This window comes from Tursiops truncatus, chromosome 5 (genome assembly GCF_011762595.2).
Source record: "Tursiops truncatus isolate mTurTru1 chromosome 5, mTurTru1.mat.Y, whole genome shotgun sequence".
NCBI classification, from domain to species: Eukaryota; Metazoa; Chordata; class Mammalia; order Artiodactyla; family Delphinidae; genus Tursiops; species Tursiops truncatus.
In genome coordinates, this window is record NC_047038.1 from 130,256,592 (window position 1) to 130,283,920 (window position 27,329).

At 41.6% G+C, this 27,329-nt stretch overlaps 2 protein-coding genes and 1 long non-coding RNA gene across 6 annotated transcripts in view; 2 read left to right on the forward strand and 1 right to left on the reverse strand.

The window, feature by feature from the left end:
- PPM1K (protein phosphatase, Mg2+/Mn2+ dependent 1K) overlaps nt 1-14,045 on the forward strand; it is a 17,701-nt gene extending 3,656 nt beyond the window's left edge. Inside the window, exons 2-7 of one of the 2 annotated variants that reach the window (XM_004320196.4) lie at nt 720-1,233; nt 2,577-2,677; nt 9,780-9,945; nt 10,105-10,249; nt 11,567-11,701; nt 13,795-14,045. In XM_004320196.4, the coding sequence (XP_004320244.1) occupies nt 794-1,233; nt 2,577-2,677; nt 9,780-9,945; nt 10,105-10,249; nt 11,567-11,701; nt 13,795-13,926 (1,119 nt within the window). In that variant the 5' untranslated portion in view covers nt 720-793 and the 3' untranslated portion in view covers nt 13,927-14,045. The remainder of the gene's footprint in view (nt 1-719; nt 1,234-2,576; nt 2,678-9,779; nt 9,946-10,104; nt 10,250-11,566; nt 11,702-13,794) is intronic. The other variant, XM_033857402.2, reaches the window with a different exon arrangement.
- A 1,793-nt stretch (nt 14,046-15,838) lies between these two features.
- LOC109548530 (uncharacterized) lies at nt 15,839-20,342 on the reverse strand. Of its 2 annotated transcripts, none has more exons than XR_012332186.1 (2): nt 19,924-20,342; nt 15,839-17,246 (listed from the first exon to the last, which is right to left on the reverse strand). It is a non-coding gene; the product is annotated as an uncharacterized lncRNA (long non-coding RNA). The 2 variants fall into 2 exon arrangements; XR_012332185.1 differs by lacking the exon at nt 19,924-20,342 and adding an exon at nt 19,361-19,867.
- Nucleotides 19,878-27,329, forward strand: part of ABCG2 (ATP binding cassette subfamily G member 2 (JR blood group)) — a 132,724-nt gene continuing 125,272 nt past the window's right edge. The window contains exons 1-2 of one of the 2 annotated variants that reach the window (XM_073805593.1): nt 19,882-20,018; nt 20,917-21,082. The gene's annotated coding sequence lies outside the window, so the exon portion shown is untranslated. Of the gene's footprint in view, nt 20,019-20,916; nt 21,083-27,329 lie in introns of both variants that reach the window. The other variant, XM_033857396.2, reaches the window with a different exon arrangement.

A 27,329-nucleotide genomic window follows, 5' to 3' on the forward strand; every position in this document is an offset into this window, starting at 1 on the left:
AGATCACACACACGACCCAATTTACATTAACCAGAATAATAAAGTTTAGTAAGTTGAGAAATCTTAAACTGAACTGAGATCCTAGATTGTATCTTTGCTAAAACTTGGGCACTCTCTGAGTACAGAACTATCATAAATATTCTATTAACCAGTTTTCTTTTTTTTAAATTTCTAACTCTTGTAAGAGACTTTGTTACTGTTAATATTTTTCCCCACCTTTTCTTCAGAGCAGTGGAGTTAATGAAGGGAAGACTATTTAGTTACACCTGTTTTCTATATTCTCGCTACTCAAAGTTGTGGGCCTGCCCGACCAGCAACTTGTTTGCAGGACCAGGGAGCTGGTTTGAAATACGGCATCTCAGGCCTCACCTGACAGACTGAATCAGAATTTACATTTTAGCAAGATCCCCAAGTGATTGTAGGTTAAAGTTGGAGAAGCACTTGTTCTATGTGAGCTGTGCACATTGTCAAATTTTTATAGAATTTAAACCCTGTGAACGGGGTAGGTAAATCAATTCATTTTTGATCCACTATTCTTAGAAGTAGGCTGTTAAGTGCCACCTCCTTTACAGACTTCATTCTTGGTACTATCTAATGATATATCAGTTATATTTGAAATCATTGATGGAGTCTCTCTCTCTTTCTCTCTCTCTCTCTCCCTCCCTCCCTCCCTCCCTCCCTCCCTCTCCCTTTCTCTTTCTCTGTTTCTTTCTACTCAGTTGCATCGTTTCTCTGGAAGACAGCCCATTGTTGTTCCACTGACGGTTCCCTAGTTCCTGAGTCCTCTGGAGTTATGTCCACAGCTGCCTTACTTACTTTGGTTAGAAGTGCTGGAAACCAGGTGAGGAGGAAAGCGCTACTCGGCGCCCGCCTGCTGCAGGACGACAGGTGGGTGACGCCCACGTGCCACAGCTCCACTTCAGAGGCCCGGTGTTCTCGGTTTGACCCTGATGGTAGCGGACGGCCAGCCACCTGGGATAATTTTGGCATCTGGGATAACCGCATCGATGAGCCGATTCTGCTGCCGCCCAGCATTAAGTATGGCAAGCCGATTCCCAAAGTCAGCTTGGCGAACGTGGGCTGCGCCTCGCAGATTGGCAAACGAAAAGAGAACGAAGATCGGTTTGGCTTCGCTCAGCTGACAGACGAAGTCCTGTACTTTGCGGTGTATGATGGCCATGGCGGACCGTCGGCGGCGGATTTCTGTCACACCCACATGGAGAAATGCATCCTGTACGTACAAACGATACAATGGCTTTCACTCTCTGCAGTGTGCCTTCTGCTTCCTGTTTAAACTTCACCTTTTGGCTGAGACATTCACTGCTTTTTTTTGTTTGTTTTTCTATGTATGTATGGCTGCATTGGGTCTTCGTTGCTGCTGTGCGCGGGCTTTACTCTGGCTGCGGTGAGCGGGGCTTACTCTTCGTTGCGGTGCGCGGGCTTCTCACTGCGGTGGCTTCTCTTGTTGCAGAGCACGGGCTCCAGGCGCACGGGCTTCAGTAGTTGTGGCTCGTGGGCTCGGTTGTGGCTCGTGGGCTCTAGAGCGCAGGCTCAGTAGTTGTGGCTCGTGGGCTCTAGAGCACAGGCGCAGTGGTTGTGGCGCACGGGCTTAGTTACTCCGCGGCATATGGGATCTTCCCGGACCAGGGCTCGAACCCGTGTCCCCTGCGTTGGCAGGCAGATTCTTAACCACTGTACCACCAGGGAAGTCCCAAGGCTCACTGTTAAGGTAGTTATTTGAGTGCTTTCACACTATTGTTTTATGAACAAGCAGTTGCTCAAGCATGCCAGTTATTACAGATGATTATTACCACTTCAGAAATACGTATGTTTTAACAACTCCCTTGGTGAGAGCATTGACCAGAATCTGCAGCCCTTGACTTGTGATCATTTCAAGTGAATTAACATAATAAAGTACATGATCTCATGTACTCTGAGAATCTATGAGTAACATTTACTCCTATCAGTGCAGGGCACACAGTGCTTCAGTAAGTGGTAATTATTCCTTCAAGTGGTATGAATAGCTTGGAATACTTGTTGAAAATAGCTTTAGATGATTGGCATTAGAATAGGGAAAATGCTTTTAATGAGGGTGCTTTGGAGCTCTTTAAAAAGTTTATTTACCGCAATTATTATTAATTATTATTAATTATTCTACTGCTAGAATTAAAAGAGGGGGAGAACATGTGACAGTTATGACCACGTGACTCTTCTTCCCAAGCATAGTTATTCATACCGTTCATCAGTTGATTTATATATATTTTGCCTTATTCCACAAAGGAACTCAGTGGCTTAAATTTAATATAAAGGAACTCTTGACTTCTCAGGGTTGTGATAGTGAGGATTAATTTTTTAAGGATGGAGACTTGGGCTTTTATTTGACTGTTTTTAAAGGCTTATCTCTGTGCCTGATTCTTTCTCAATTTGATTCGTTAATATGTGGATCTGAAGCCTCTGAAAGGCAAGCCACGGAGGTCCATTGTATGGAATGACTCTGCTAGCTGGAGGGACCAAGAGGAAGGCTAGAAACCTGTAGTCAAATGACTGTTTGGGGCTCTTTTTTCCTCTCCATGAAGGGATTTGCTTCCTAAGGAGGAGAACTTGGAAACTGTGTTGACCTTGGCTTTTCTAGAAATAGATAAAGCCTTTGCAAGGCACGCCCACCTGTCTGCTGATGGTAAGTAAAGCAATCTCTTTCTTTACTGTCCTGGGGCATTTCAGGGAAAAAGGAAACACTTTAAGCCCTTTAGGGGTGGGAGTTTTAATGTAAGTTTATTTGTAAGGATGCTTATGTTGAAAATGATTTTTTAAATGAAGAATCACTTTAAATGTTATTTGGAATCCAAACGAAATCCACTTTTAAATGAACTATATTGGAGATTGTTTTAGAAATTGGAGCTCCAAAATGGCTCTGATATTGAATTTCAATTTTACAAAGATTAAAAAACGTTTTTTAATCTGTTTGATTGCTTGTTTTATGGGCAAGAGGTCCGTACTATGAGAGGGTTTATTATTTTGGGTTCTTTTTTTAAGAGGAATCTGACAAGCAAGTACTGAAATTCACTACAGGGTAATCTAATCTAGCCAGAGAGTAAATGTCCACATCAGAAGAAAATTGCTAATTGGTCCTCAATAGAAAAGGACAATGGCTAATATGCACTACTCTGTAAAATTAGAAGGAAGATCTTTTTTCTTCCATTTCTTAAAAAAGCTTGATCTTGCAGCTTTCCCGCGGTAACTAGTTGACATTTTTTTTTATTCGTTAAACACAAGGCCATGGCAGCTGAATTTTAGAATTTGTGTACTGTGTGACCTTACATTTTGAAAGTAAAATGTTTCTGATTTTGACTAAGTTTATCAAAACCATTTCAGGAGAATGTAGCTGATGTTTTTTGGTTAGCTGGCCCCCCAGTTTATTGCTCATAAAGTTAACCTTGAAAACTTCTGCAGCAACCATTTAAATGTATGCATATAGACCTCATAACCGATTTGAAAACGAATCATGCAGTAACATTAATCTGTGTTTTGTTCGTCCTTTTGTTTAAAGGAGGTCAAAGTGTACCACAGCAATGTTATTTTTGTAATTTTCAGTTGGAGGGCCTAGGGCTGGAAATTCTGGCTATTTCACAGATGAGGAAGTGAAACTCAGAGAGAGGTAGAAGGTCAATTGCAGAGTTAGGCCTGAGATGTTCCTGGCACCCACCGTGGCCTCTCTCATGGGCGTATTTAAAGATGAGTATTAGAGAGGATGATTCTAGGATGGCCCTATTTGCCATTTTAAGAAGTTTTTCCTCCTCTTTTTCGAGAACTTTATCATCATCATACTTCTCCGAAAAGCATTAGAGTCCACTCTCTTTGTTTAGTTCAGGGATTTATTTTCTCGTTTGTAGATTATTCAGGCCCATTTTCTCTTCTCCGTTCCTTAGGACTTTTCTTCCGCCTTCCAGCTGGCCCCTCACCTTGTGAAAATAAGGGTTGAGAGACGGTAGATTTTAGCATAAGATTCTGTACTTGTTCCTCGTGGGGAAAACATACAAAAGTGAAGAGATTCTGTACTGGTTCCTCGTGGGTAAAACATACGAAAGTGAAGAGGACATCAAAACACTTTCTTATAGCTGTATTTTTATAACTCTGAATATTGCTATGCTTTTATTTCATCCATAAGCAGGTCGGCTGTGTATCACACCACGAAGTTTATTGGCTGTAGCGCAGGTGGTGTGCCCCAGCTGTTGCGTAAATAGGTAGAGCTCACTGGGCAAGGTTTTCAGAAAGGAATGTTCAACTTTACCATGGGAATGTGGCCAACAATCAAAAACCAGTAACCCTTCATGGGTGCGGTTAGCCCTTTTGTAAAGGATCTACTTGACGAAGATGCTTAAAACAGTGATAGATTTGGTATACAATGTGAGAGTACTCCTTTCATTTATTAAATAATAAATTACAGTTAAAGGGAATTTTGAACTTAGGGAGAGAATTGACTTAACTTGCCTACCTTAAAAGAACCTTTCTAAAGATACCTTTCTCACATCAATTCAGTTGTGCAAAAACATTAATCATAAAAATGTACTTCATCTCTAATAATGAAGTGAAAATTTATTTATTTAACTTAGTTCCTCTGTCACATACTTTGAGTTAATGATCTCAGACCTTTCATAAGATAATTCTAGAATTTATTTTTCATTTGCTTGCGAGTATAATGGAGCATGACAGAATGATGCTTAGAGTACTACTAAAAGAAAAAGAAAGGGTCTGTTATGACATTGTTGTTCTTAAGTCTTATTTTCGATGTATTCTTATAGATCAGTTAGTCTGTGTGGTTTTTTTTTTTAAGTAAGTATTTTGAGAACAGCTTTAAATTTATTCTTAATCGGTTGCCAAGGCTTCCAAAGGTGGCAAAAATTGCCTTTTGGGGGCTATTTTATCAAATATATTAAAGCCACTAAAGATAGGATGCTGTACGTCGTTTAACCTTTCAATATGCGGATTTTTTTTAAAAAAAAAAGCGTACCACTTCAGATTTCAAAGTGATTATTTAAATTAAAAAACATTTTTTAGTTTTTAGTAAGAACTGAAGCAGTATCAGTATTATAAGAGCGAATAATATTCTTTTTGGCATAGCTGTGAGTAGGACCCATGCTAGTTAAATAAAATTGTGAAGTAAGTGCAGTTTGCCCTCTCCAATTTCTTTCACCTTTTCTTTCAGCATCAGCTCCATTTTCCCTCCTTGAACCCTTTCTGTGATCAGCTTGAGGGTAGGGGCCATGGCTTATTCAGTTTTGAATCTCTAGGGTTCAGCACCCTGTAGAGAGTCTGGAAGGTACTCAATAATTATTTGGACTAAACTGATCTCCACTGCCTACGCTTTCTTACCAAAGTTATTATAACTTATCCCTTGATTATCCTATAGCTGATTTAACCAAATTATTAACATAATGTATATAGTTTAATGAGTTATCACTTCTAGGGGGGATCTGAGTTTTGAGTAAGGAAAGCTGAAAAGAGATTGGTTAAACCATAGGAATGAATCACTAATGCTGGAATTTCAGGTAGGGAAGAGTGCCCCACGTCATACTATTAGCTTTCTCAAAAGAAAGTGAAAATAATAAAGTGAAAATAAAACACTCGCTTTTTAAGACTTTCATCCAATATCTGCATAAAATACTTCCAATTACCTCATTAGCATTTAAAATATTTACTATTTCAGTTTAAAATGGGGGTAGTTTGAGGAGAATAAAATCAGAATGCCACTTATCAAGAAACAGACCTTAAGAAATTGCTAGCTATTTTTATTGATTTGTTGTAGATGCATTTTCAATTTACCCTTATTTACAACTAGCTAATTTCATCATCATCTTTGAATATTTTGTATTCATTTTATACCAGTCATGTGTATTTTTACAATTAATGAAACCAGCCAGTAAGTTCAAGTGATGTCCCATTAGTCTATTGTTTAATGAACAAATTGTCACTCAAACCAGATGGTAGAAAACTTAGATGATATCCTCTATATCCGATAAACTCTTCGAAGTGTTTCTAGATTGCTTAAGATTTGAAAGCAACAAAGCTCCCCAAGAGACAAATGGATCAAAAAGAGAAGACTTGCTCTGACGTTCAGAGTGGGAGACGTTGGTGGCAGCATTGTGAGTCTCATTGGAAACTTCCATGCTCTTCATGTTCCTTGATCTCTTTATGGAAGAATTACACAAAAAAATAACCAGTGTGAGAAATGCCATGTTTTTGATTTCCCTTCTTATGTTGGAGGCAGCCAAAAGCAAAAAAAATAGGGACAGCATTGAAGAGATATTCTTATTGTGCTGTTACTGCTTCAACTTGTTACTGATTTGGTGTTTATGATCATACATGTCTAGAATGCCCATTTTTGATAAACACTGAAACTGTATTGGTTTATACATATTATTTTTTACACAGTTGAATAATTACCGGGGGCAGGGGGGTTATACTTTGAAAAGTACAGCTTTACTCTTTATGTTGCCATTCAAAATCTTGATCATTTTTCTTTTGATATATTGACCTGCGACACTGGAGGAAAGAGAGAGCTGCAGAAACTCCCATTTTATGAATTACATAAAATTGTAAACATGCATTAGAGCTCAAGAGCCTTGCTAGCCTTTATTTAAACAATTAATTTAATCTTCTATTCAAAAAATGCCTTATAGATACTAAAATCCTTGCATTTAGCACCATTAACAAATAAGTCACTCCTTGTATCTGGTATAGGAGGTGCTTTGATTCCTTCTTGATTTATATTTAAATCCCAGTAATTTGGTGGTATACTGTAGTTTACATCCTCTCTGGTATGCTTGTCAGATACGAACTATTCAGTGCTCTACCCATGAATTCCCAGGAATTTTCCCTTTTGTAACTGGGACAGTTCTGATATTGATACCAAACAAATTTACGGTGCATTTTTTTCAACTCAATAAACGTACTGATTTACTCTTCAAGACTGACTGACTGTGTGTGTGTGCATGAGTATATAGATGTGTGTCTGTGTTACCACAATATGTGTCTTGGTACACATACATTTGAAGATAGGTTTTCCTGCCTTGGGAAGCCACAAAACCAAGAAGTGTTGCTCTGTGATGAAAAACAGACTCAACTACAAAATACCATCAACTTGGGCAAACTGAGTTTTGGAATCATTGATTTGGCATCTCCTGGAATATTATATAATTTGCTAGTGAAATTTTCACCAAAATAAAACCCTTCCCCTTATTTTGCAGCTCTTTCTCTACCCTCCCCTGTGTTGCAGGTTTGTAATGTTTGAGCACAATTCCTGGGTGAATTTCCTATTTGCCTCTGTGCGTGTTATTTGTGGCAGAGAACTGTGCCTGGTCAGCAGCTCTAGACCTGGAGCCCGTGGACACTATATGCTGGGCTTCAGTGGAAAGAGAGATCTGCTTAATTTTGTCCCAGGTGAAGGAGTCCAGCGGTTCCTAGCCTGGACTACTGGAAGGTTCCCACATCCTCTTTGTCCCATTAGTTGAGATGACTTGCAGTAGAAAATGTCCAGTGAGTGTTAAGAACTTATTGAAAGATGTCTTAGTTTTATAGTTTTGTTGTTAGGGAAAAAAGTGAGAATTTTTACTTCCATGTTAAATGTTAAATGAAAATAAATGCGGATTTAATATTTATATTCTTAGATGCTTAGCAAACCAGAACCAACAGTTTTGAAAACTTTCCCATAAATCCTGGGATTTTGGAACTGTGAAGTTGGGTTGGTTAAAAACTCAAGCTCTTTTAAATTCCCAAATGGCAGAGCCGTGATTATAATCCTAAGCAGCTAAACTTGAAGTTTTCATTTATGAGGTTTTAACTCTTGATGTAGCCAATTAAAAACCACTTTTAAGAAAAAGCGGCTCCTGGGACTTCCCTGGTGGTTAAGACTCCGAGCTTGCACTACAGGGGGCACCAGTTCGATCCCTGGTTGGGGAACTCAGATCCCGCGTGCTGCTCTGTAGCGCGGCCAAAAAAAAAAAAAAAAAAAGAGAGAGAGAGAGAAAAGCTGCTCCTGTCAGTTTAAACAAAGGAGAATACTAAACTCCCTGGACAGGTAGCATCTGAGTAAATGCCTGTGTTTTCTCGCCTGGCTGTTCTCATCATTTGAAAAGATTACAGAGGTTCAACTGTAAAGCTTCCCTTGTATAATGTTTTAGGACACTCACAAGTTGACATTTGTAATATAAACATCACAGATACACTAAAACGTTTGTGTTGTACGACTATGATATGTTACATATTTTAGTTTTGCCAAGATGACACTACTTTGGCACAGCAGTTCCAAAATCAAAAGAGATAAATGGGAAGATAGTGCAACCATATACGCTCTCTCTCCATAAAGTAAATCCGGCACGGATATAGAAGATTAAGCAGGGTTTATTCATGTTTTTTTCCATTTTCCTCTTCTGATTAAAGCAGGCATTTTAATATACTGATTGGAAAATACTTGCATATATATCTTTCCAAAATGCATTACTGCTGTTTTGAAAATTGTCTTTAAAAAAAAAAAAAGGGAAAGACTGAGCTTCAGTCAGTCAATAGCACTTCATTTTTCCTAAATCTGCCTTTGAAGTCAAAATCATCTTTAGATGATCACCTGAATATTTTACTTAGATGCTTTAAAGAATTAACCATGTTACTGAAGATAATACCTGCTTTAAATGCTATCTTTTTTGATTTTCTCAATTTGCTTTCCTTTTCAGCCCATAATCTCACAGTACTCTCACTTTGACAAGGCTCAATGCACCCTCAAAACTTTTAACAAGTAGTAAAGAACTCAGGGCGGACACTGTTAGAATACACACCAAAGAAAGATGCAAAAACGCCCTTTGGATTGGATGGAGGAAATAGCGGTGACCTCCAGCCAAGCAACGTATAATTTTGTTATTGGTTGGAGGAAATTAATATCCTTGGAGTGCTCTGGGCCCAGGGCTTGACCACAGGATTAGCACTTGGCAGCACTGTCCGGCATCTGGGGACAGACTGATTGTTCGGTGGAACTACAAGCGTGAACTATACCAAGTTTATGGGAAACTAGAATGAATTTCATTCCCTGCCCTCCAGATTTACTCCTAATATGATGATGGCTGTACCTTTGTTTCACGTCTGGGGAGGACAAAGATGAGAAAAGAATGTGAACCTTTAACCATTTTAGGATTTTTTTTGGTGAACATTTGTAAAATTAAAACAGGTGTAGAAGGAAAGAATATAAAATATAGTGCTTGAAGAGCCAATGAGGCCCTTGGCATATCTTGCTTAGCCTATTAACTGATGATAATTTCACAGGACAGGGGTAAGAAATGGAAGAAAAAAGCTGAGTGCATAGATTTTAGAAAAGTTGGCTTGCCTGAATGGGCTCTGTAGACCTAAATCATCCTGCCATATTAGCCAATCTAATTAAAATGTAATGCTCTTAACCCCAACACCTGATGCACACACAAAGGTGTAATAATGATCCATTCAAGTGAACCCTACTGCGTATAAATAGAAGCCATTTGGAGACAGTGATGCATTTTTTACCAAATTAGGTTAGCAACTTTTTCTGTTTGCATGGAGCCTTGTTACTGAATTAAATACCTCTTTCTCTGCATGCTCTTACTTACATAGTTCATTTGCATTTTATTTGCATAGCTCTAGTTAAATTAGAATGATACATTTCAGCATTAGTTTAACATGCCTATGTTTTATCTTGTAATAAAAATTCCACATCCAATCATTTGGCCGTCACTGACTTGTTCTCTTTCTCATCGTGTCTGCAGCGACCCTTCTGACCTCTGGGACTACTGCAACGGTAGCCCTTTTGAGAGACGGTATTGAACTGGTTGTAGCCAGTGTTGGCGATAGCCGAGCTATTTTGTGCAGAAAAGGAAAACCCATGAAGCTGACAATTGACCATACTCCAGAAAGAAAAGATGAAAAAGAAAGGTACCACCTCCACTCATCAATCTTTCTATAAGGATAGTATTTATATAGTTCAAGACAGAAATAAAACCTTGCATTTTAAACTGATTTTATGCTTAAGTTTAACGGAGCCTTGGTTTTCTGGGTATCACAACGTAGTCTTTTAACATTTTTTTTGACCAGGATTAAGAAATGTGGTGGTTTTATAGCTTGGAATAGTTTGGGACAGCCTCATGTGAACGGCAGACTCGCGATGACCAGGAGTCTTGGAGATCTGGATCTTAAAACCAGTGGTGTGATAGCAGAACCGGAAACAAAGAGGATTAAGGTAAGAAAGGACTTGCAAACCCTTGATACACAGGCAAGGAAGGAATGCAGGATTGTCTCCAGCCGCAGGCTTTCTTGGAAGCCTTAATTGAAGCCAGAGTGACTTTTATTCTTAGTTTTTGAAAAAATATTCATTTTATTTATTTATTTATTGGTTTTGGGGCTGCATCGGGTCTTACTTGTGGCACATGGCATCTTTTTGTTGTGGCACGCAGGCTCTTCCTCGCGGTGCGTTGGCTCCTCTCTCGTTGTGTCACTCGGGCTCCAGAGAGCATGGTCTCAGTAGTTGCGGCACACGGGCTTAGTTGCCCTGCGGCATGCGGGATCTCAGTTCCCCGCCCAGGGATTGAACCCGCGTCCCCTGCACTGGAAGGCGGATTCTTAACCACTGCACCACCAGGGAAGTCCCCAGAATGGCTTTTAAACAGAAGTTATTAATGGAAGGATAGATAAACTTTTCAGATAAAATAGGGTAGTGCTTTCCTGGCCTAATGTATGAGGAAGTGTTGGCTTTGTGTCACCCTGCTGTGGAATTTGCCTGGAAGCATCACTGTACTGCCCTTGCTCACCTGCACCTCATCATTCAGCATCCCTCTCCCTTGGAAGCTGAGCCTGACTTCCTTTTTCCACCAAGCTAAATAATTGTCCCACCTCTCTTTTTGTGACATCTTCTGCTTGTTACTAATCATTGCCCCCATTACGCTACGCTTCCCCCAGCATACACCCAGTGGTGAGCCGACACTTCACCTGTGCAACCCCCAGCCTGCTCTAGTACCTGGGAGTGTAGGCTCCCAGTAACGGCAGCAAATGACTGTTAATTTATTGAACGATTTTATGTCTTATAGATATCCCACTTATATTCATTTCGTCTAACAAATACTTACATAGCAGTTTACTATGCGCCAGGCTCTGTTCAAAATAGCTACTCCTACCCCATTTTACAGAGAAAACAATTCTGGAGCACATACACTTCAACTTACCTATGTTTGCCCAGTTGAAAAACAGAGGTGGGTTTCACACCCAGGGAGCCTGGCTCCAGAGACAGTGCTCTCAGCCATTACATCAAGCTGCCCGGTAGCATTTAGCTACCTGGCTTCTTCCTCCACGGTGTTACTAAGTAAATGTTAGGTTTGTCCTCAGTGATTGATGCTACATGTTGCCACTTTTGGCCTAAATGCAGGCCTTCCATTTTCACTCTGTTTGCCTACAAGCTCTGACACACGGCTGACCACTTGGAAAACAGATAAAATTGTTGCATTATGAAGATTATCCTCAGGCTGTCTGGCTTATAACCCTGTGCGTTTGGTTCTGACTGCAGCTACATCATGCTGATGACAGCTTCCTGGTCCTCACTACAGATGGCATTAACTTCATGGTAAACAGCCAAGAGATCTGTGACTTCGTCAATCAGTGCCACGATCCCAGTGAAGCCGCCCATGCAGTTACTGAACAGGTGACACAGCAGAGCTTCCGCTAGAGAAGTCCCAGGGCGGGGAGGAGAGCACAAAGCCAGGTGCAGGTTTCGCTGCAGCCTGGAGGGGCCACCACTGACTGCAGATTTCTTTGAGATCTTGTGTTTTAGCTTTAGTATTACATGGAATTTTACACTTGACTCCATAATATTTCCAATTAAAAATGTTTTTCCAATTCTTCCAAGTAGTTAAGTAAAATCAATATGCCAAGGAAATGAGCTATGTTTCTTTTTTGGCTTTGTACACATCTTGAAATGACAGTAACAGCATTGGTAAATTATAACATTAGCAAATACTCATGTCACCGTGTGTCAGGCACTTTTCTATTCATATGTATTTAACTCATGTAATCATCATGATAACCCTCTGAGGCTGGAGGTAGGATTATCCCTTCTTCACAGAGGAAGAGAGCGGAGGCACAGAGGCTGAGACATTAAGTAACTTATTCAAGATGGCAAGACTGTCACAGTGCAGAACTGGTCTTCAAACCCAGACAGCCGGGCTCCTGAATCCAGCCACTGGACCCTTTTGAACTAGACTGCTCCACATGAATATCCAGTGTAGAAACACTATAGCACAGTCAATTTCTGGTTTTGAAAGATGGGTGTGTAAAAACAAACAAATACGAAAAGGTATATGGGTGAGTGGTATGTTGGTGTGCCAGTCAGAGCTAAAATTTGGAAGCTGGATAATATCCAGTAAAACAAAATGTAAAATTTCCATATGTTAATACTCTGTTTGGATAGATAGCTGTCTTTTTTTTTTTTTTTTACTTTATTTATTTTATTTATTTATTTTTGGCTGCATTGGGTCTTCATTGCTGCATGCAGGCTTTCTCCAGTTGCGGCGAGCAGGGTCTACTCTTTGCTGCAGTGCGCAGGCTTCTCATTGCGGTGGCTTCTCTTTGTTGCAGAGCATGGGTTCTCGGCGTGCGGGCGTCAGTAGTTGTGGCTCACGGGCTCTATAGAGCAGGCTCAGTAGTTGTGGCTCGTGGGCTCACTATTTGTGGCTCACGGGCTCTAGAGGGCAGGCTCAGTAGTTGTGGTGCACGGGCTTAGTTGCTCCATGGCATATGGGATCTTCCCGGACCAGGGCTCGAACCCGTGTTCCCTGCATTGGCAGGTGGATTCCCAACCACTGCGCCACCAGGGAAGCCCCTATATCATATATTTTTTATCAATCTTTTTCTTCAGAGTTTTGACCTCAGGCTCTGAGGTATTTTCTTTTTTTTTTTAATAAATAAATTTATTCATTTTTGGCTGCGTTGGGTCTTCGTTGCTGTGCGAGCAGGGACTACTTTCCGTTGTGGTGCGCAGGCTTCTCTTGTTGAGGAGCATGGGCTCTAGGCACGCGGGCTTCAGTAGTGTGGCTCGTGGGCTCTAGAGCGCAGGCTCAGTAGTTGTGGCTCGCGGGCTCAAGCGCAGGCTCAATAGTTGTGGCACATGGGCTTAGTTGCTCCACGGCATGTGGGATCTTCCCGGACCAGGGATCGAACCCAGGAAGTCCCAGGCTCTGAGGTCTTTTGAAGTACATTTGCTGTAATCCCAAGCATTTATTAATGCTGACTATATAATTTGCTATTTGCATTAGTTCCTAAAATTGATTTATAATTCCACTGTAGGAAGTTTAGTTTATGCCAGTTTTCTATTTTGTATAGACTGTAATAAACTTTCTTACAGTTTTATATCTTTATACACATCCACTTCCTTAGGTTATTATTTCTTTAAGCTAAATTCCTAGGAGAAGAATTGCTAGGTAAGAGCTAACACTGAATCCTTAACCCTGCATTATTCCCTATGCTAAATGCTTTACGTGTGTTTTCTTCTTCAGGAGCTACGTATCTTGTACCTTAGTCCACTGGTGTATTTATTGCCAAAACCGCTACAGTGGCATATAGTTAATATAGTTGTTTGGGACATCAGTTATCCTATATGCAATTGATACAAACCACTGTGAAATAACTGCGTTAGTAACTGTGTTTTAAGCCAGTTTGGCCTTCCAGAGAAAGGCCATTTCTTTTTGTACAGACTCTGATTTCCATTGTTCATCTCTTCCTTCCTGCCGTAACTTGCAGGCAATACAGTATGGTACTGAAGACAACACTACTGCAGTAGTAGTGCCTTTTGGTGCTTGGGGAAAATACAAGACCTCTGAAATCAACTTCTCGTTCAGCAGAAGCTTTGCCTCCAGTGGACGATGGGCCTGATCACTTGCTGGGACTTGGAGTTTCTGTGCAGTTTTTCACTGATTGTGTCAAGAAACTGATAAGATTTTAAAAAGCTGACTGTACCAAGGTGACCCTAGGACTCACTAGATCAGTACACACATCACTATAAACTTAGTAACCATCTACATAGTAGTTTTTCACAAATACCTGTCATATTTATGTTCAACTAACTGTACATACTCAGTATAAATACGTGTAATTCAGCTATTGTGAATGAGTCTCTGAGTGAGCAAATGAAAAATGGTTTTGATACACTTGCTGAGTGTTAAATTTCTCTATGAATTTCTTTTGACCATTTCTGATCTTTATTCATTTGACCAGGTTCTTGCCTTCAAGTTCTTCAAAACTAGTCAGTATTTTGACAGCTACTCAATGGTTATCTGCAAGTGTTTCTTTTTAATAACTGTACCAAGCATTAAGGATGAAAACTGAGTTCTCTGTTACTGTATTTTGTACTCTGGATCACCTACTGGTGAACGTAACAATGCAAAAGAAATTAATTCAGCTGACATGACACTGCTAGGCTGTATACATATGTACAACAGTGCACTTACGTATTTCCACTGTGTCACCAGGTCTCTCCTGCCACGAGTCAATTCATTCCTGTTTTTCTGTAGGTAAGAATGCTGTATAGCTATGACTATTCCTTCATATCAGAAAAGAATGTCCAGGCTAAGAGTTCTTTGGTCAAAGCTATACAGAGTGATATACTGACAGTATCAAGTATTTTGTATAACGTTTCCATTTGTTATTCGAATTCTATGTTTTGTGTTTTGTATACAGAATGTTTATATTATCGCTCTTTGTATAGAGTCAGCAAGTTGGATAATTTGTCAGTAAAAATAATCCCACATTGACTGATAACTGCTACAGACATAGCTTGAGGTTTATGTCTCCTTTTACTAAGACTCCTAAGAAAGAATAAATCTAAAAAAAAAGCCTTATCTATTCCAGCTTGCTATGTAATTTAGGAGTATAAAACTATATTTCCTTATATCTGTGTGTAAGTTTGCTGTTAAAATGTGAATCTCTAAATGTGTGTATGGAATTACATCTGCAGTTTATTTCTGCAGACAGTGTAAATTTGTTGTATGTGTAGGTGTATGTACATATGTATATTTTAGACTAATGGAAAATGAAAGGGAACAATCCTGCATAGCTCCTTCACCAGTCAGCTTTCAATTATTGATATGTTTATCTCTAAGAACACTTGACAAACTGAGGGAAGTTTCAGAGTGGAGAACCAATGGTTACTGGGAGATAAGGAAATAGATTAAAAATGGCTGTAGGAGATATTCTGTGGTGGGTAACTTCTGTGGAAAAACCTAGGAACAGAACAGCATTTGAAGCTACATTGCTGTATTGTAATTTGCATATAAAATAATAGGATGTGAGAAAAATACTGAAGTGTTAAGAATGACGTGGAGTTCTGTGGAAACAAAAGAAAAACCAAAACGATAAAGTTGATGTACCTTCAACTCTTAGTTTTCAGGTTGACTTTTCTTTAAGTTTTACTCAAGGCTTATTAGAAGGAAGAGGGCACAACATCGATATTCACATCTCACCTTTTTGGGAATGGAAGGAAAGAAATCTTGAGTTTTCCTGCCTGTATTCATCAGGAATTATCCTTTGGGAAAAAGTGGTATGGAAATATTTCAAGGTGTTTTTTTTTTTTTCAAGGAAGTTTGGTAAAAGAAAGAAAAACATTACAAGAAAGGATATGGTCTCCTATTCATTGCCTGGGAAGTGAGGAACCAAAGGTAGGCCAAGAAACCTGGAGAACTTTCTCCCTCTTCCTGAGTAGGGTCTTGGGACATAAACTTGGAAGCTGCAGTTAGGAGTATGGAGAGTTTCCAAACTAACAAGCAAACAGAAACTCTAAAGCACAAGATGACCTGCTCGAAATGTAGGTTTTATTTTTGTTTTGAATTCTTCACATTGCTATTCCTCTCTTTTCCTTTAAAAAACCAGCGTGGGGGTGATGTCGTTGACTTCAGAGGTCTAAGAGCCACTGATGCGTTGGGTGGATTGCCATCTGTGACAAAGAAGAATTTGTAGGACATGTAGGCCTTGGTCTGGAGTGGATTTTGCTCTGCTCAACCTGAAAGTTTTTAAAACCTGAAACTAGTCAGCTTTGACTAAAGCATGAAAACACACTAGTGTCTGTTTTTCAAGCCACGACGTTGAAGTATAACTTATAGATTATTATAGTCCATAAAAGATAAGCATACGTGTATTAGGCTTTTAAGTCTATTACTGGGAATTATGCAAATAGTAATGGAACAGAAGGACTGTTCTAAATAGATTTTTGGCTATAACTGTGAATTTGCCATGTGGCTATTACCATGTGGGTACAGGTATGGTGTAAATTATATTAATGTAATTAAACTTAAATCAACTGTATTTATGTTTGCCTTTCATTTATATGTAGTATATAAATCATCTTTCTAAAATAAGTTGCCTAACTTTATTTGCCATCATTGATTTGGCAAAATATTCTTAAAATCATTGTGATTTTTCACAAGTATAAATTCTTAGGTACCTTACATATTCAAGTGTAAATGCAGTCCTGCTTTCCATCAACCATTTATTTGTCACAGACCCTTGTGTTAAGTGCATCAAAGTTGTATGCACTTTTTCTGGAAAAAAAAAAAAATAAAGTTTTGGCAGGATCAGTTTTGAATTTCAGTACTCTATGATGGGAAATTACTTACTTGGAAGAATTCTTAACATGTCATTTAAATAGAAATTATTTTTTCTAAGTGGAACTGAATTTTTTTTTAAACAAATCCTGGGAGAGAATGAGTAGGCCTCTGCTAACTCTTCAGTATCAGACAGGACGTTTAGTTTTCTTTCTAAGAACGGACAAGGATTTAATTTCACAGTAATATTATAATAAGAAAATGCTTCAAGGTGCAGTGGGGGAAGGGATGGTTAAAGTTTAGCATTGAACCCTTAAACACAAACATATATTTGTATTCTCCTTTAGCACTTCAGTTCACATACCTGCGTCTGTGCAAAGTGACATAAAATTCTGGTTGGGTTACGTTTTACTGCATTTATTATATTCACTTATCTGGATGACTTCAGCAGAAATAAAAAGTCATGTCTTTAGAAGCCAAACTGTGATGACCTGCCTGTTGCTTTTGGCATCTGGAATGAGACTGCTTGACTCTCTGGCAGCTCCCCTTGGTTGTTAGATGGTTGAAACGGTCCACTGATGGTCATACTGCGCATTCGAGGCTGTGAAGTCGTGGGGTTGTTCCATCTCCAAGAACGACTCCTCTTCCACTGGATTCCTGTACAGAATTGAGCGGTTTGCTGTCTCCCAAATTAGTTTCTGCTAAAGTGCTCTTGTGTACATTTGTTTTATAATTTACCAAAGTACTAATTGGGTGTATAGCACTTCTGTAGTGGGCTGATGTAATTGCTGCTTTGACCGTTGTTTTAAAAGTATGTATTAGAGTAACTGTAAGCATACTAAAATCATATCTCAGTGTTCAAAGCAACATTTAAATAAAGTATGTGCATTAAACACTTTAAAATCAAATTGTGTTTATTTGGCATCCAGACTTTCCAATATTTATTATGTGACCCTGTGAACACTGATGTAAAGGAGTCAGTGAATGTTTGGAAATTTTTTAGCAGCCAAATCCTGGCTGTTTGCAAAATTAATGTGAAGGATCTTTGAAAACATTATATACACACTTACCTATTCAAATCTTTTCGATTGGATTGAAAACAAGATTTATCTCTCATTTTCCTCTTCCAAAATATTTGTTGGTACATAAGAAGAAAATGGTTGTGATTTCTACAATATGTTGCCTGTGGTATATTTTACTGCAGCATTTCCATGTATTAAAAATTAGAAACAAGTGTTCAGTGGGAACTCAGCAATATGCATTTAATGTAAGCAATTTTTAATGTCCTGCCATTGATTGAACAAAATGTCATAGTTGCAATCTTTCGGCACAAGGATCTCTTCTAGAGTATCCCCTGAAGGTAACTTGGTAAACTCCATGGTGGCAGAGATCTATTTCATTTTGTTCAGACTCCTGACCTAGCACTTTTTATAAGTTCAGCAATGAGGATAAAATGTTTGCTAAATCAGTGAGTCAATGCATTCATTGAATTACATTTTTATTAATTTTATGTTAGTGGGGAAATGGGCATTAGATATTTTAAATAATAAGCCAAACATAGTATTTAATCGTGAAGGAATAGTATTTAACCTCTTTTGGTGTTTCCTTAAGACAATGATCAGTTATGCCTTGTAAAGTGTAAGTTAGTATAAATATGGTTCAGAATCTTGTTCTGAACAAAACCTAAAGAGCAGTGCTGCATGGATGACTATAATCTTGTTTCTTTAAAAGGTGGAGAAAGGGATATGAATATTAAGGGTCTTTTATGTGCTATGCTCTTTTGCATATATTATCTCATTTAATCTTAACAACCATACAGGGAAGTCTTTCTAATTATCATTTTTATAGATGAAGAAATAAAGCCCTTAAGTAGCTACTAATAGCAAGGTCCAATCCAGACTCCTTTGACTTCAAAGTCTGTTTCTTCTCTTACCATACCTCCTTTATACACTAGCAAAAGCAAAACCAATTCACTACTATCAAACAGCTATTAACATCCATCTGCAGAAGGCTCTCTGGTGGACATGAAAAAGAGTGACATGGACACGACCCAGAAACTAACTCAGTGGATGAATGAACATAATAGAGGCAGTAACTGAGCATTTGTCACCTAAAACTAGAGTAGAGAACTAAATTATGTTCCAGCGAACAGTATAACTGGGGAACAAGTGAAGAATGAACAGAATAATGCTTTAAACAGTACAGGGTTTAGATGGTCACTTACGGAAGTCCAATAAGTCAGTTTACCAACGGTAAGCATTTTTTGAGAACCTACTGCATATGTCTAAATGACACTAGGGTGGGTCTAGCAGGGCTTGGGGCTAGTGGTTGACAATATCCCTAGAACTCTGTCCGGAGACCGACAAGTGAGGAAAGTGAGTTATACCAGAAGGATATCAGTGTTCACCTGGAGAGGTGAAGCCAGGATGTTTGGAGCCGGGAGAGATCTAACCAGTGAAGTCACTGAGCCTTTGTTCACATGTCAAGGGTAGGTTCTTTCAAGGGCCAGGAGACTTAACGTCATGTCTGAAGAGGCAGGCGGCCAAAGGCAGGACCGGTAACATTTCGTGCCAAATGACAATGCCAGGTCCTTATTCAAGACAGCAACTGCAGAGCACTAAACCAAGTAGGGGGCCCCTCTAACAGCTGGATCCTGTGCAGGTCGTGCACCCATAACCAGAAGGAAAATACTCTGTAAGAGCAAATGCAGCAAAAGAAGGGAGCACATTCATTGCACACCCACGGCCTTTCGCCAGTGCGCGGGCACTCACCGGACAAGATGCACTGTGGTGCTTGGCCCCAGGCGGCGACTACGGCTGCTGCCCGGGATCCCTGGTTTCTGCCCACCGAACCAGGCAGAGCCCGGGCAGCTTGGCGCCCTGACTCCACAGGCAGAGATGAGAAACAGCGGTGGGCGGCGCTCTCCTCGCTCTCGGGAGCGGGAGGGGGGACTGCGCCGAGTCCCTGCATCCCCCGCCCGGCATCCTCGCCCCGCGCCCCTGCATGCCCGCGCCCCGACTCCACTGGTCTGGCGGCTGCGCCTCGGGAGGGCCTGGCGGAGACCCGGACCTGCGGCGCCTGAAAGCGGGTCCGAACAGCTAGCTGCCCTTCCCGTCCCCCTTTGTCGCTCACTTCCTCCTCCCGTTCCTTCCTTCGTCCCTTGCTTTTCCCCCTGCGGCGGCTGCGCCGGCCGGACAGCGAATCTGCCTCAAATACCGAAGCTGAGCGAACCGCCCGCCGAGCCGCCCGCCGGCCCCGCCTCCTCCCGGCTCTTCCTCAGTGCGCGCCCGGCGGGTCTAGCGGAACTGGCCGCGGCCCCCCGAACTGAACTCACCGGCGATGGGAGGCCGGCCGTTCGGGAAGAGGACGTGACTGTCGGCGGCGAGGAGGCGCTCTTCTGCCCGGGGAAGCGCCTGGAGCGGAGAGCGGGTGAGAGCTGTCCCCGGGCGGTGTCCCCGCAGCCAGGGGGCTACTGTAGTTCCTCAGTCCTGGTGGTCGGTTCTGGGCAGCACAACACAGCGTTTGCTAGGTACTAACTCCGCTTTGCAGGGAAAACTGAAGAGATCGAGGGATTGGTCTGAGGTTCCGTCGGCCTTTCTGTCCAGCCCAAACCCTCATTCCCAGGCACTGCCCTATTCGTAGCTCTTGCTTAAATGTTCGGCCTGGTGGCCATGTGTGTCCCAACTGACACTTCTTGCTGTTTGGGCGACAGGATCCTGAATGGAGCCAATCCTTAGCTCTAGTCAACAACCAGTGAGATTCCTTCAAAAGTCTATACTAAGGGATGGACCGGCTCTCTAGCTGTATAATGGGAGGAGCTAGGTTTGAGAGGACTTGTCAACTGGCAGGGCCATTTCTAGATAATGCGCACACTTTTGACTTTGCAGAGAGGAGCTACTTCCCCAGAGGGGGACGGACGAGTGGAGGGAAGAGCTACCTCCATCCCAGCCGAGTCTCAATTCCAACCCATGGCCAGTTTGAGAGGATTTCTGTACAGGCCCAAACTCCTACAGATAACAAAATACAAAAAGCAGGTACCAGAGGGTGCTGGCTAGGAATTCAAACCCAGCCCTGTTTCATCCCAAAGTTAATTATTTTCCACTACCAAAGTCAGGTAAGGTTAATAAGTACTTACGTATTAATAATTATGTGGAAAAAAATTCCAGAAGGGACCTGAGAACGCTGCAGCTGTTCATTGGAAACCAGGAGGGATAGAATAATTGGAAAATGTGTCAGGGGAAGGAGAGGACATAGTAAAAGCACATCAAGACTAAGACCAAGGGCTTCCCTGGTGGCGCAGTGGTTGAGAGTCTACCTGCTGATACAGGGGATACGGGTTCATGCCCCGGTCCGGGAAGATCCCACGTGCCGCGGAGCGGCTGGGCCCGTGAGCCATGGCCGCTGAGCCTGCGCGTCTGGAACCTGTGCTCCACGACGGGAGAGGCCACAACGGTGAGAGGCCGCATACCGCAAAAAAAAGACCAAGGCAAAAGGTAACCAAACTCTTAGACCACATTCCTGACTACATTTGAGGCTGCTGCTTCCCCATCTCTCATTTACTGCATCCTGCCTTCAACTCTACCACACCAATGAAACATCTGTCTCAGAGGTCCACAGTGACCTCTTACTGGATAAACATAGTGATTCATTTTAGTTTTTATTTTATTTGACATCTCTTCCACATTCAACATGCCTGGCTACTTCCGTCTCATTGAATCAGTCTCCTCTCAAGGCTTTTCTGTCACCACTTTTCTGTCTAAATATCTAGCAGCTGCTGTGATTGTCTCCTGCCCTTTGATTGTTGGTGTTCCCCAGGTTTACCTTATTAAACCCATTAAACCTGTGAGGAGGGGAAACAACTAATTCAGGTTGCAACTGAAACAATAACCACCTGCCCCCTTCACTGGTGCTTTTCCTAACAACAACCATCATAGCTGGGCAGCAGAAGTGCTTTATGAATAATTGCCGTTTCTTCACACGGAATATTGAAAAACATATACTCTGGGGTCACAATTTAATCAAATCAGGAGTTTTTACTGCTTCATCAAGGACAAAAAATCCACCCTCTTCTCATGGTGTACTCTCCTTGTGTGAGCCAATGCATTCTCATGACGTCACCCGTCACGTGCATACTGATAACTTCCAACTGTTTTCCCAGCCCAGATTTCTCTCCTGAGTTCCACGCTCAGATGTCCAGATATGGGCCGGAAATGTCTGCTCAGAGGTCCTATAGGCGCCGCAGTTCAACATATGCAAGATGGAATTCCCACCCAAACCAGTCCTTCTAGTCTGCCCATCTTGATGAATGGCAGTGCCTCTCACTCAGACCTTCACATCTGTAACTCCTCCGCTCCATCCTCACCGCCATTTCCTTAGATCCAGCTGATGCTGTGGCTTCCCAACTGATTGCCCTGCCTTCAGGGTCACCCCTTGTCCATTCTCCACTTGGTCATCACACACACTCGTGTTTGCGTTTTTTCAATCTCACCACCCAGATAAAGTAAAAGTCGTTAGCATTGCATAAAAGACCCTACCTATGGGGCTTCCATGGTGGTGCAGTGGTTGAGTGTCCGCCTGCCGATGCAGGGGACAAGGGTTCATGCTCTGGTCCGGGAAGATCCCACATGCCGCGGAGCAGCTGGGCCTGTGAGCCGTGGCCGCTGAGCCCGCGCGTCCGGAGCCTGTGCTCCGCAACGGGAGAGGCCACAACAGTGAGAGGCCCGCGTACTGCAAAAAAAAAAAAAAAAAAAAAGACCCTTCCTTCCCGGTCTGTTCCCTGCCCAGGCTGCACAGGCTCTGGTCTGGCAGGCTCAGCGGCCACGGCTCACGTGCCCAGCCGCTCCGCGGCATGTGGGATCCTCCCGGACGGGGGCACGAACCCGCGTCCCCTATTCTGGCAGGCGGACCCTCGACCACTGCGCCACCCAGGGAAGCCCTCTCTGTGGGTTTTTGTTTTGTCCGTCCCCTTCTGTGCCTTCTTTCCCCTCTCACTACCTTTCTACTTTTTTTTTTTTTTTTGCGGTACGCGGGCCTCTCCCTGCTGTGGCCTCTCCCATCGCGGAGCACAGGCTCCGGACACGCAGGCTCAGCGGCCATGGCTCACGGGCCCAGCCGCTCCGCGCCACTTGGGATCTTCCCGGACCGGGGCACGAACCCGTGTCCCCTGCATCGGCAGGCGGACTCTCAACCACTGCGCCACCAGGGAAGACCCTCTACTTTTTTTTTTTTTTTTTTTTTTTTTTTTTTTTAACTATCTCTCTCCCTGCCTGACTGAATTTCTTCTTAATATTCTCATACTTCTCCCTCACTCACCTAAAAAAATGACTGATGGCTATGAACTTTAATAAACTTACAGAATAAGAAACTTAATAATGACTATTAAAGCCCTATTTTCTTTTTCCCAAACTGATTTCTGATCTCTGCCATGTTTAGGCATACTTTTTTTTATATTTAAAAATCAGTGAAAACATTCATGTTGATTTAGTTCTGATTTTCATCACCTAATATAACTTTATACCGAAGGGGATCAGGATATGCCCCCCTACCCCCAATATGCCCCTTTGGCATGAGGATTAATTTGAGCTGAAGGCAATTAAGAATCAACGGATTGCAGAAAGAAGCCTTCTCAGCATTTCCCTTATCTAAGAGCAGAAACTTCTGAGAAATGAGGCTGTCATAAGTTCCCTCTTCAGGATGAGCTTACTCCTAGGAGAGAGATCAAAAGTAAATAGGCCGTAAATCTCCTCTCTGGGAGTTTCGTGGTCATGAAGGAGATGGAAAAGCCCACTTGCATATTCATAAATATTATCACAGGCTTTCTTATCTCCAGTTTATTCTCCTAAAAATCCTTTTCTTTCCTATGGAAACCTACTTGTTTTTTCCATAGATTTTTCTCCATCTCCCTCTTTCCCCTACTAAGTTAGGTAGATAAGCCTCTGTCTTTAACCAGTTAGCTAGCTACTAGCTGCTTCCATGTGAATAAGGCTTTTTTCTCCTGTTGTCTTTTGTCAGTTTAATTCAGAGGTCCCCAAGAGCTCAACCTAAGGGTACAGCAAACGTGTTTTCCTCCTCCAATACTCCATATGCCATGATCAATATAGACCATATACTTGTTAATTTTTATGATTATGGTATCATATACCACAGTTTGTCACATTCTCCTCTTGTGGGGCACATTGATGTTTCTGATTTTTTAGTCTTTTTAAGTATCTCCTTCCTTTAGGACACTTCCCTTGCGTTCTCTGCTACATAAGATATATACAAACATACAAATGCATAATTATGGACATATATAAAATTTGCTGCATTTGTTGTGTAGATCTTCAGTCTTGTGAAAAAAAGTAAAACTGAGACAGGCTGGGACCCAGGACACTTAGCTGCAGTGCTGCATTCTCGCACCTGGACACACTTCTCATCCAGCAACAAAATACAAAGAAACTCTACAGGACTAAAAATAACTGCGTGCATGCGCAGTTGGGACAGATTCTGGCCCCAAAAGATACAAAGAGACCAAAAATAGCCCAACTGCCACTTCTGAAGAGCTGGGACCAAAAACAGGGTGTTGGGGGCAACAGCACGGTAGTGAGCGTGCCCTGTGCGCTCAGTACCACCAGAGGGGTGGGCAAAACACCTAAGCTACCCCTCTGGCCGGACCCCTGGTCACAGCACTACCCTCACCCCGTTTCAGGAGCCAGCTCGCTCCCGGTCAGGGAACAAGCAAGCAAGGGAACCTGTTCCTTGTTCTCCCTCCCCCGTGCTGCTACAGGGGCCCCAATAAAGCCTTGCATCTGGCCTCTAGTCAATTTCTATTGATTGCGGAAGGCCAAGAACCCTGGTCGGTATCAAAGCCAGGCCTCCTGAGACATTCTCTTCGCTATAGAGCTGATCACGGTACCAGTCCTGAACTACTGTACCTAGATTGCTTCAACACTGAACATTTATCAGCAGTTGCACAAACTTGCGAGGCAATAAAGAGGTGAGGCTGGTCTGCCCAGTAAAAAATGGTTGCTTTGGTTGGAGCTTCCCTCTCCTAGAGCTTCTTGTGTAGCCAGTTCAGTACATAACAAGTTCGAAGAGTTCACAAGGAGAGTGTGTCACGATGACTGCTTTTCTGTTGTAGCTTTTGGCTTTTAAAATGCAGAAGCACCGTGGAAGCAGGTTTGGTGTTTCCAAGTTCTGCCAGAAGTGTGATTTTATTTTAAGTAATGTTCATAGCCTCAGTTTATGTTGTCATTTGTTCACAATGATGACTGTAAACCTCGGTTAAATGATTACTGTGTGAACAGTACCATACTATAGGACTACAAAAGCCTAAGATACGGCCCTTAACTCTGAGTAGTTGATAATTGGCAAAGTGAGAAACCCAAACTGTGAGTGCTGAGGGACTTGTACATAACCATTGAGAGTCTTGATAATAAAAGCATGCAACATAGGATTTTTGACTCTTTGTAAACAATTCCTAAGTCTTGAGTTTGCTTCTGAATCTTAAAGAAAATTTGGAGCAACTTTTCCATACCCTGGAACACAGGAATAGATGATCATAAATTTACATGAATGCATTCTAGTGAATTCTGAAGACTCCATCATAAGCCAACATAGGCTGGGAAACAAAACAAAAAGTTTGGGATAATATCAAAGGCCCTTCCATCATTTTCAAATGCTTAGCTAAGGACTGCTCTCTGTGATTGCCTCTCAGAGCACTGAGGAACGGTTAAAGCCGGGGGAAAAACAGGACTGGCAAAATACTTGCCTGGGTATCACCTTCCCAACCTCCCCTCCCTCATAATTTGGATTGGCTTCCTCCCCACGCCATACTGCGGATTCTGATAAAAGTCTTCTCTAGCTAAAGGACTTTACTGTTCTTTGAATTAGAGGACGAAGCTGGCTGTTTGAAACCTTTCTCACTTTCCCTATTCCAAAGGCTTCAATATCTGCTCAAACAAGATCAGGAATTCAAGTCCATCTACACCCTTAGGGACATACATATTTTTGAAAGATAAAGGAGGCCTCCAAGAATTAGACATGATTTTTGCTACAACTCTTCACTTGTGCACAGTGCTTCCTTTATAAGAAATAAGGGATCTTCACTGGTTCTTTGTCTTTGTAAAGAAAGAGCTGGGGATTTCACCGAAGTTCCTAGGAGTGGTTGATTTATTCCTAGCTGTCTGAAAAATAGGTGTTCCAGGGTAAGATAATATGCACTGGTAGATAGTGTGCCTAAGTCAGTAGAAGGGCTTCCATTTAAAAAGCTTCCTTCCCATAAGTTTTATCTTATTTAAGAGGTTTAAACCAGAGGTTTTCAAAACTTGTTCCACAGAACCTGGGGGGTCCTTAAACATTTTATTCTGACTTTTTGTTTGTGAGATTGTGGATATCTTTGATTTTAAAAATACATGAATATATTCTTGTGAAGATTTGTGAATTGATTAATATATTTTATCAAGTACCTACTGGTATACCAGGCACAATTCTGGGGACTAAGGCTATATCAATGAACAAAGCAAATAAAAATTCATGCCCACATACAGCGTAATTCTAGTGGAAGGAGAAAAACAAACATAATAAGTAAAGAAATTACATAATATGTTAGAAGGTGATAAGTGCTATTAACAAAAATAAGATATGGTAGATCAAGAATGCTAGTAGGAGGAACTGCAATTTTTTTTTTGAATTCTCATAGTTGACTTTATTTTTTAAACATCTTCATTGGAGTATAATTGCTTTACAATGGTGTGTCAGTTTCTGCTTTATAACAAAGTGAATCAGTTATACATATACATATATCCCCATATCTCTTCCCTCTTGCGACTCCCTCCCACCCTCCCTATCCCACCCGTCTAGGTGGTCACAAAGCACCAAGCTGATCTCCCCGTGCTATGCGGCTGCTTCCCACTAGCTATCTATTTTACATTTGGTAGTGTATATATGTCCATGCCACTCTCTCACTTCATCCCAGCTTCCCCTTCCCCTTCCCTGTGTCCTCAAGTCCATTCTCTAGTAGGTCTGCGTCTTTATTCCCATCCTGCCCCTAGGTCCTTCAGAACCTTTTTTTTTTTTTTTTTAGATTCCATATATATGCATTAGCATACGGTATTTGTTTTTCTCTTTCTGACTTCACTCTGTATGACAGACTCTAGGTCCATCCACCTCACTACAAATAACTCAATTTTGTTTCTTTTTATGGCTGAGTAGTATTCCATTGTATATCTGTACCACATCTTCTTTATCCATTCATCTGTCGATGGGCATTTAGGTTGCTTCCGTGACCTGGCTATTGTAAATAGTGCTGCAATGAACATTGGGGTGCATGTGTCTTTTTGAATTATGGTTTTCTCTGGGTATATGCCCAGTAGTGGGATTGCTGGGTCATATGGTAGTTCTATTTTTAGTTTTGTAAGGAACCTCCATACTGTTCTCCACAGTGGCTGTATCAACTTACATTCCCACCAACAGTGCAAGAGGGGAACTGCAGTTTTATGTTGGGAGGTCAGGTAGGCCTCATGAGAAGTTACCATTTGAAGAAAAACTTGGAGGAAGTGAAAGAATGAGCCAAATAGATAAATAGGGGAAGAACTTTCTAGGGAAAAGGAGCAGCTAGAGCAGTGGCCATGAGGTGGGTCTGTGTATGTATATTTGAGGTATAACAGGGAGATATGGTCTCACTACATTGCAATCGGTAAAGGGGAACATGAGATGAGAGGGATAGGGGTGGAAGATACAGATTACATGTAAAGGTCTTTG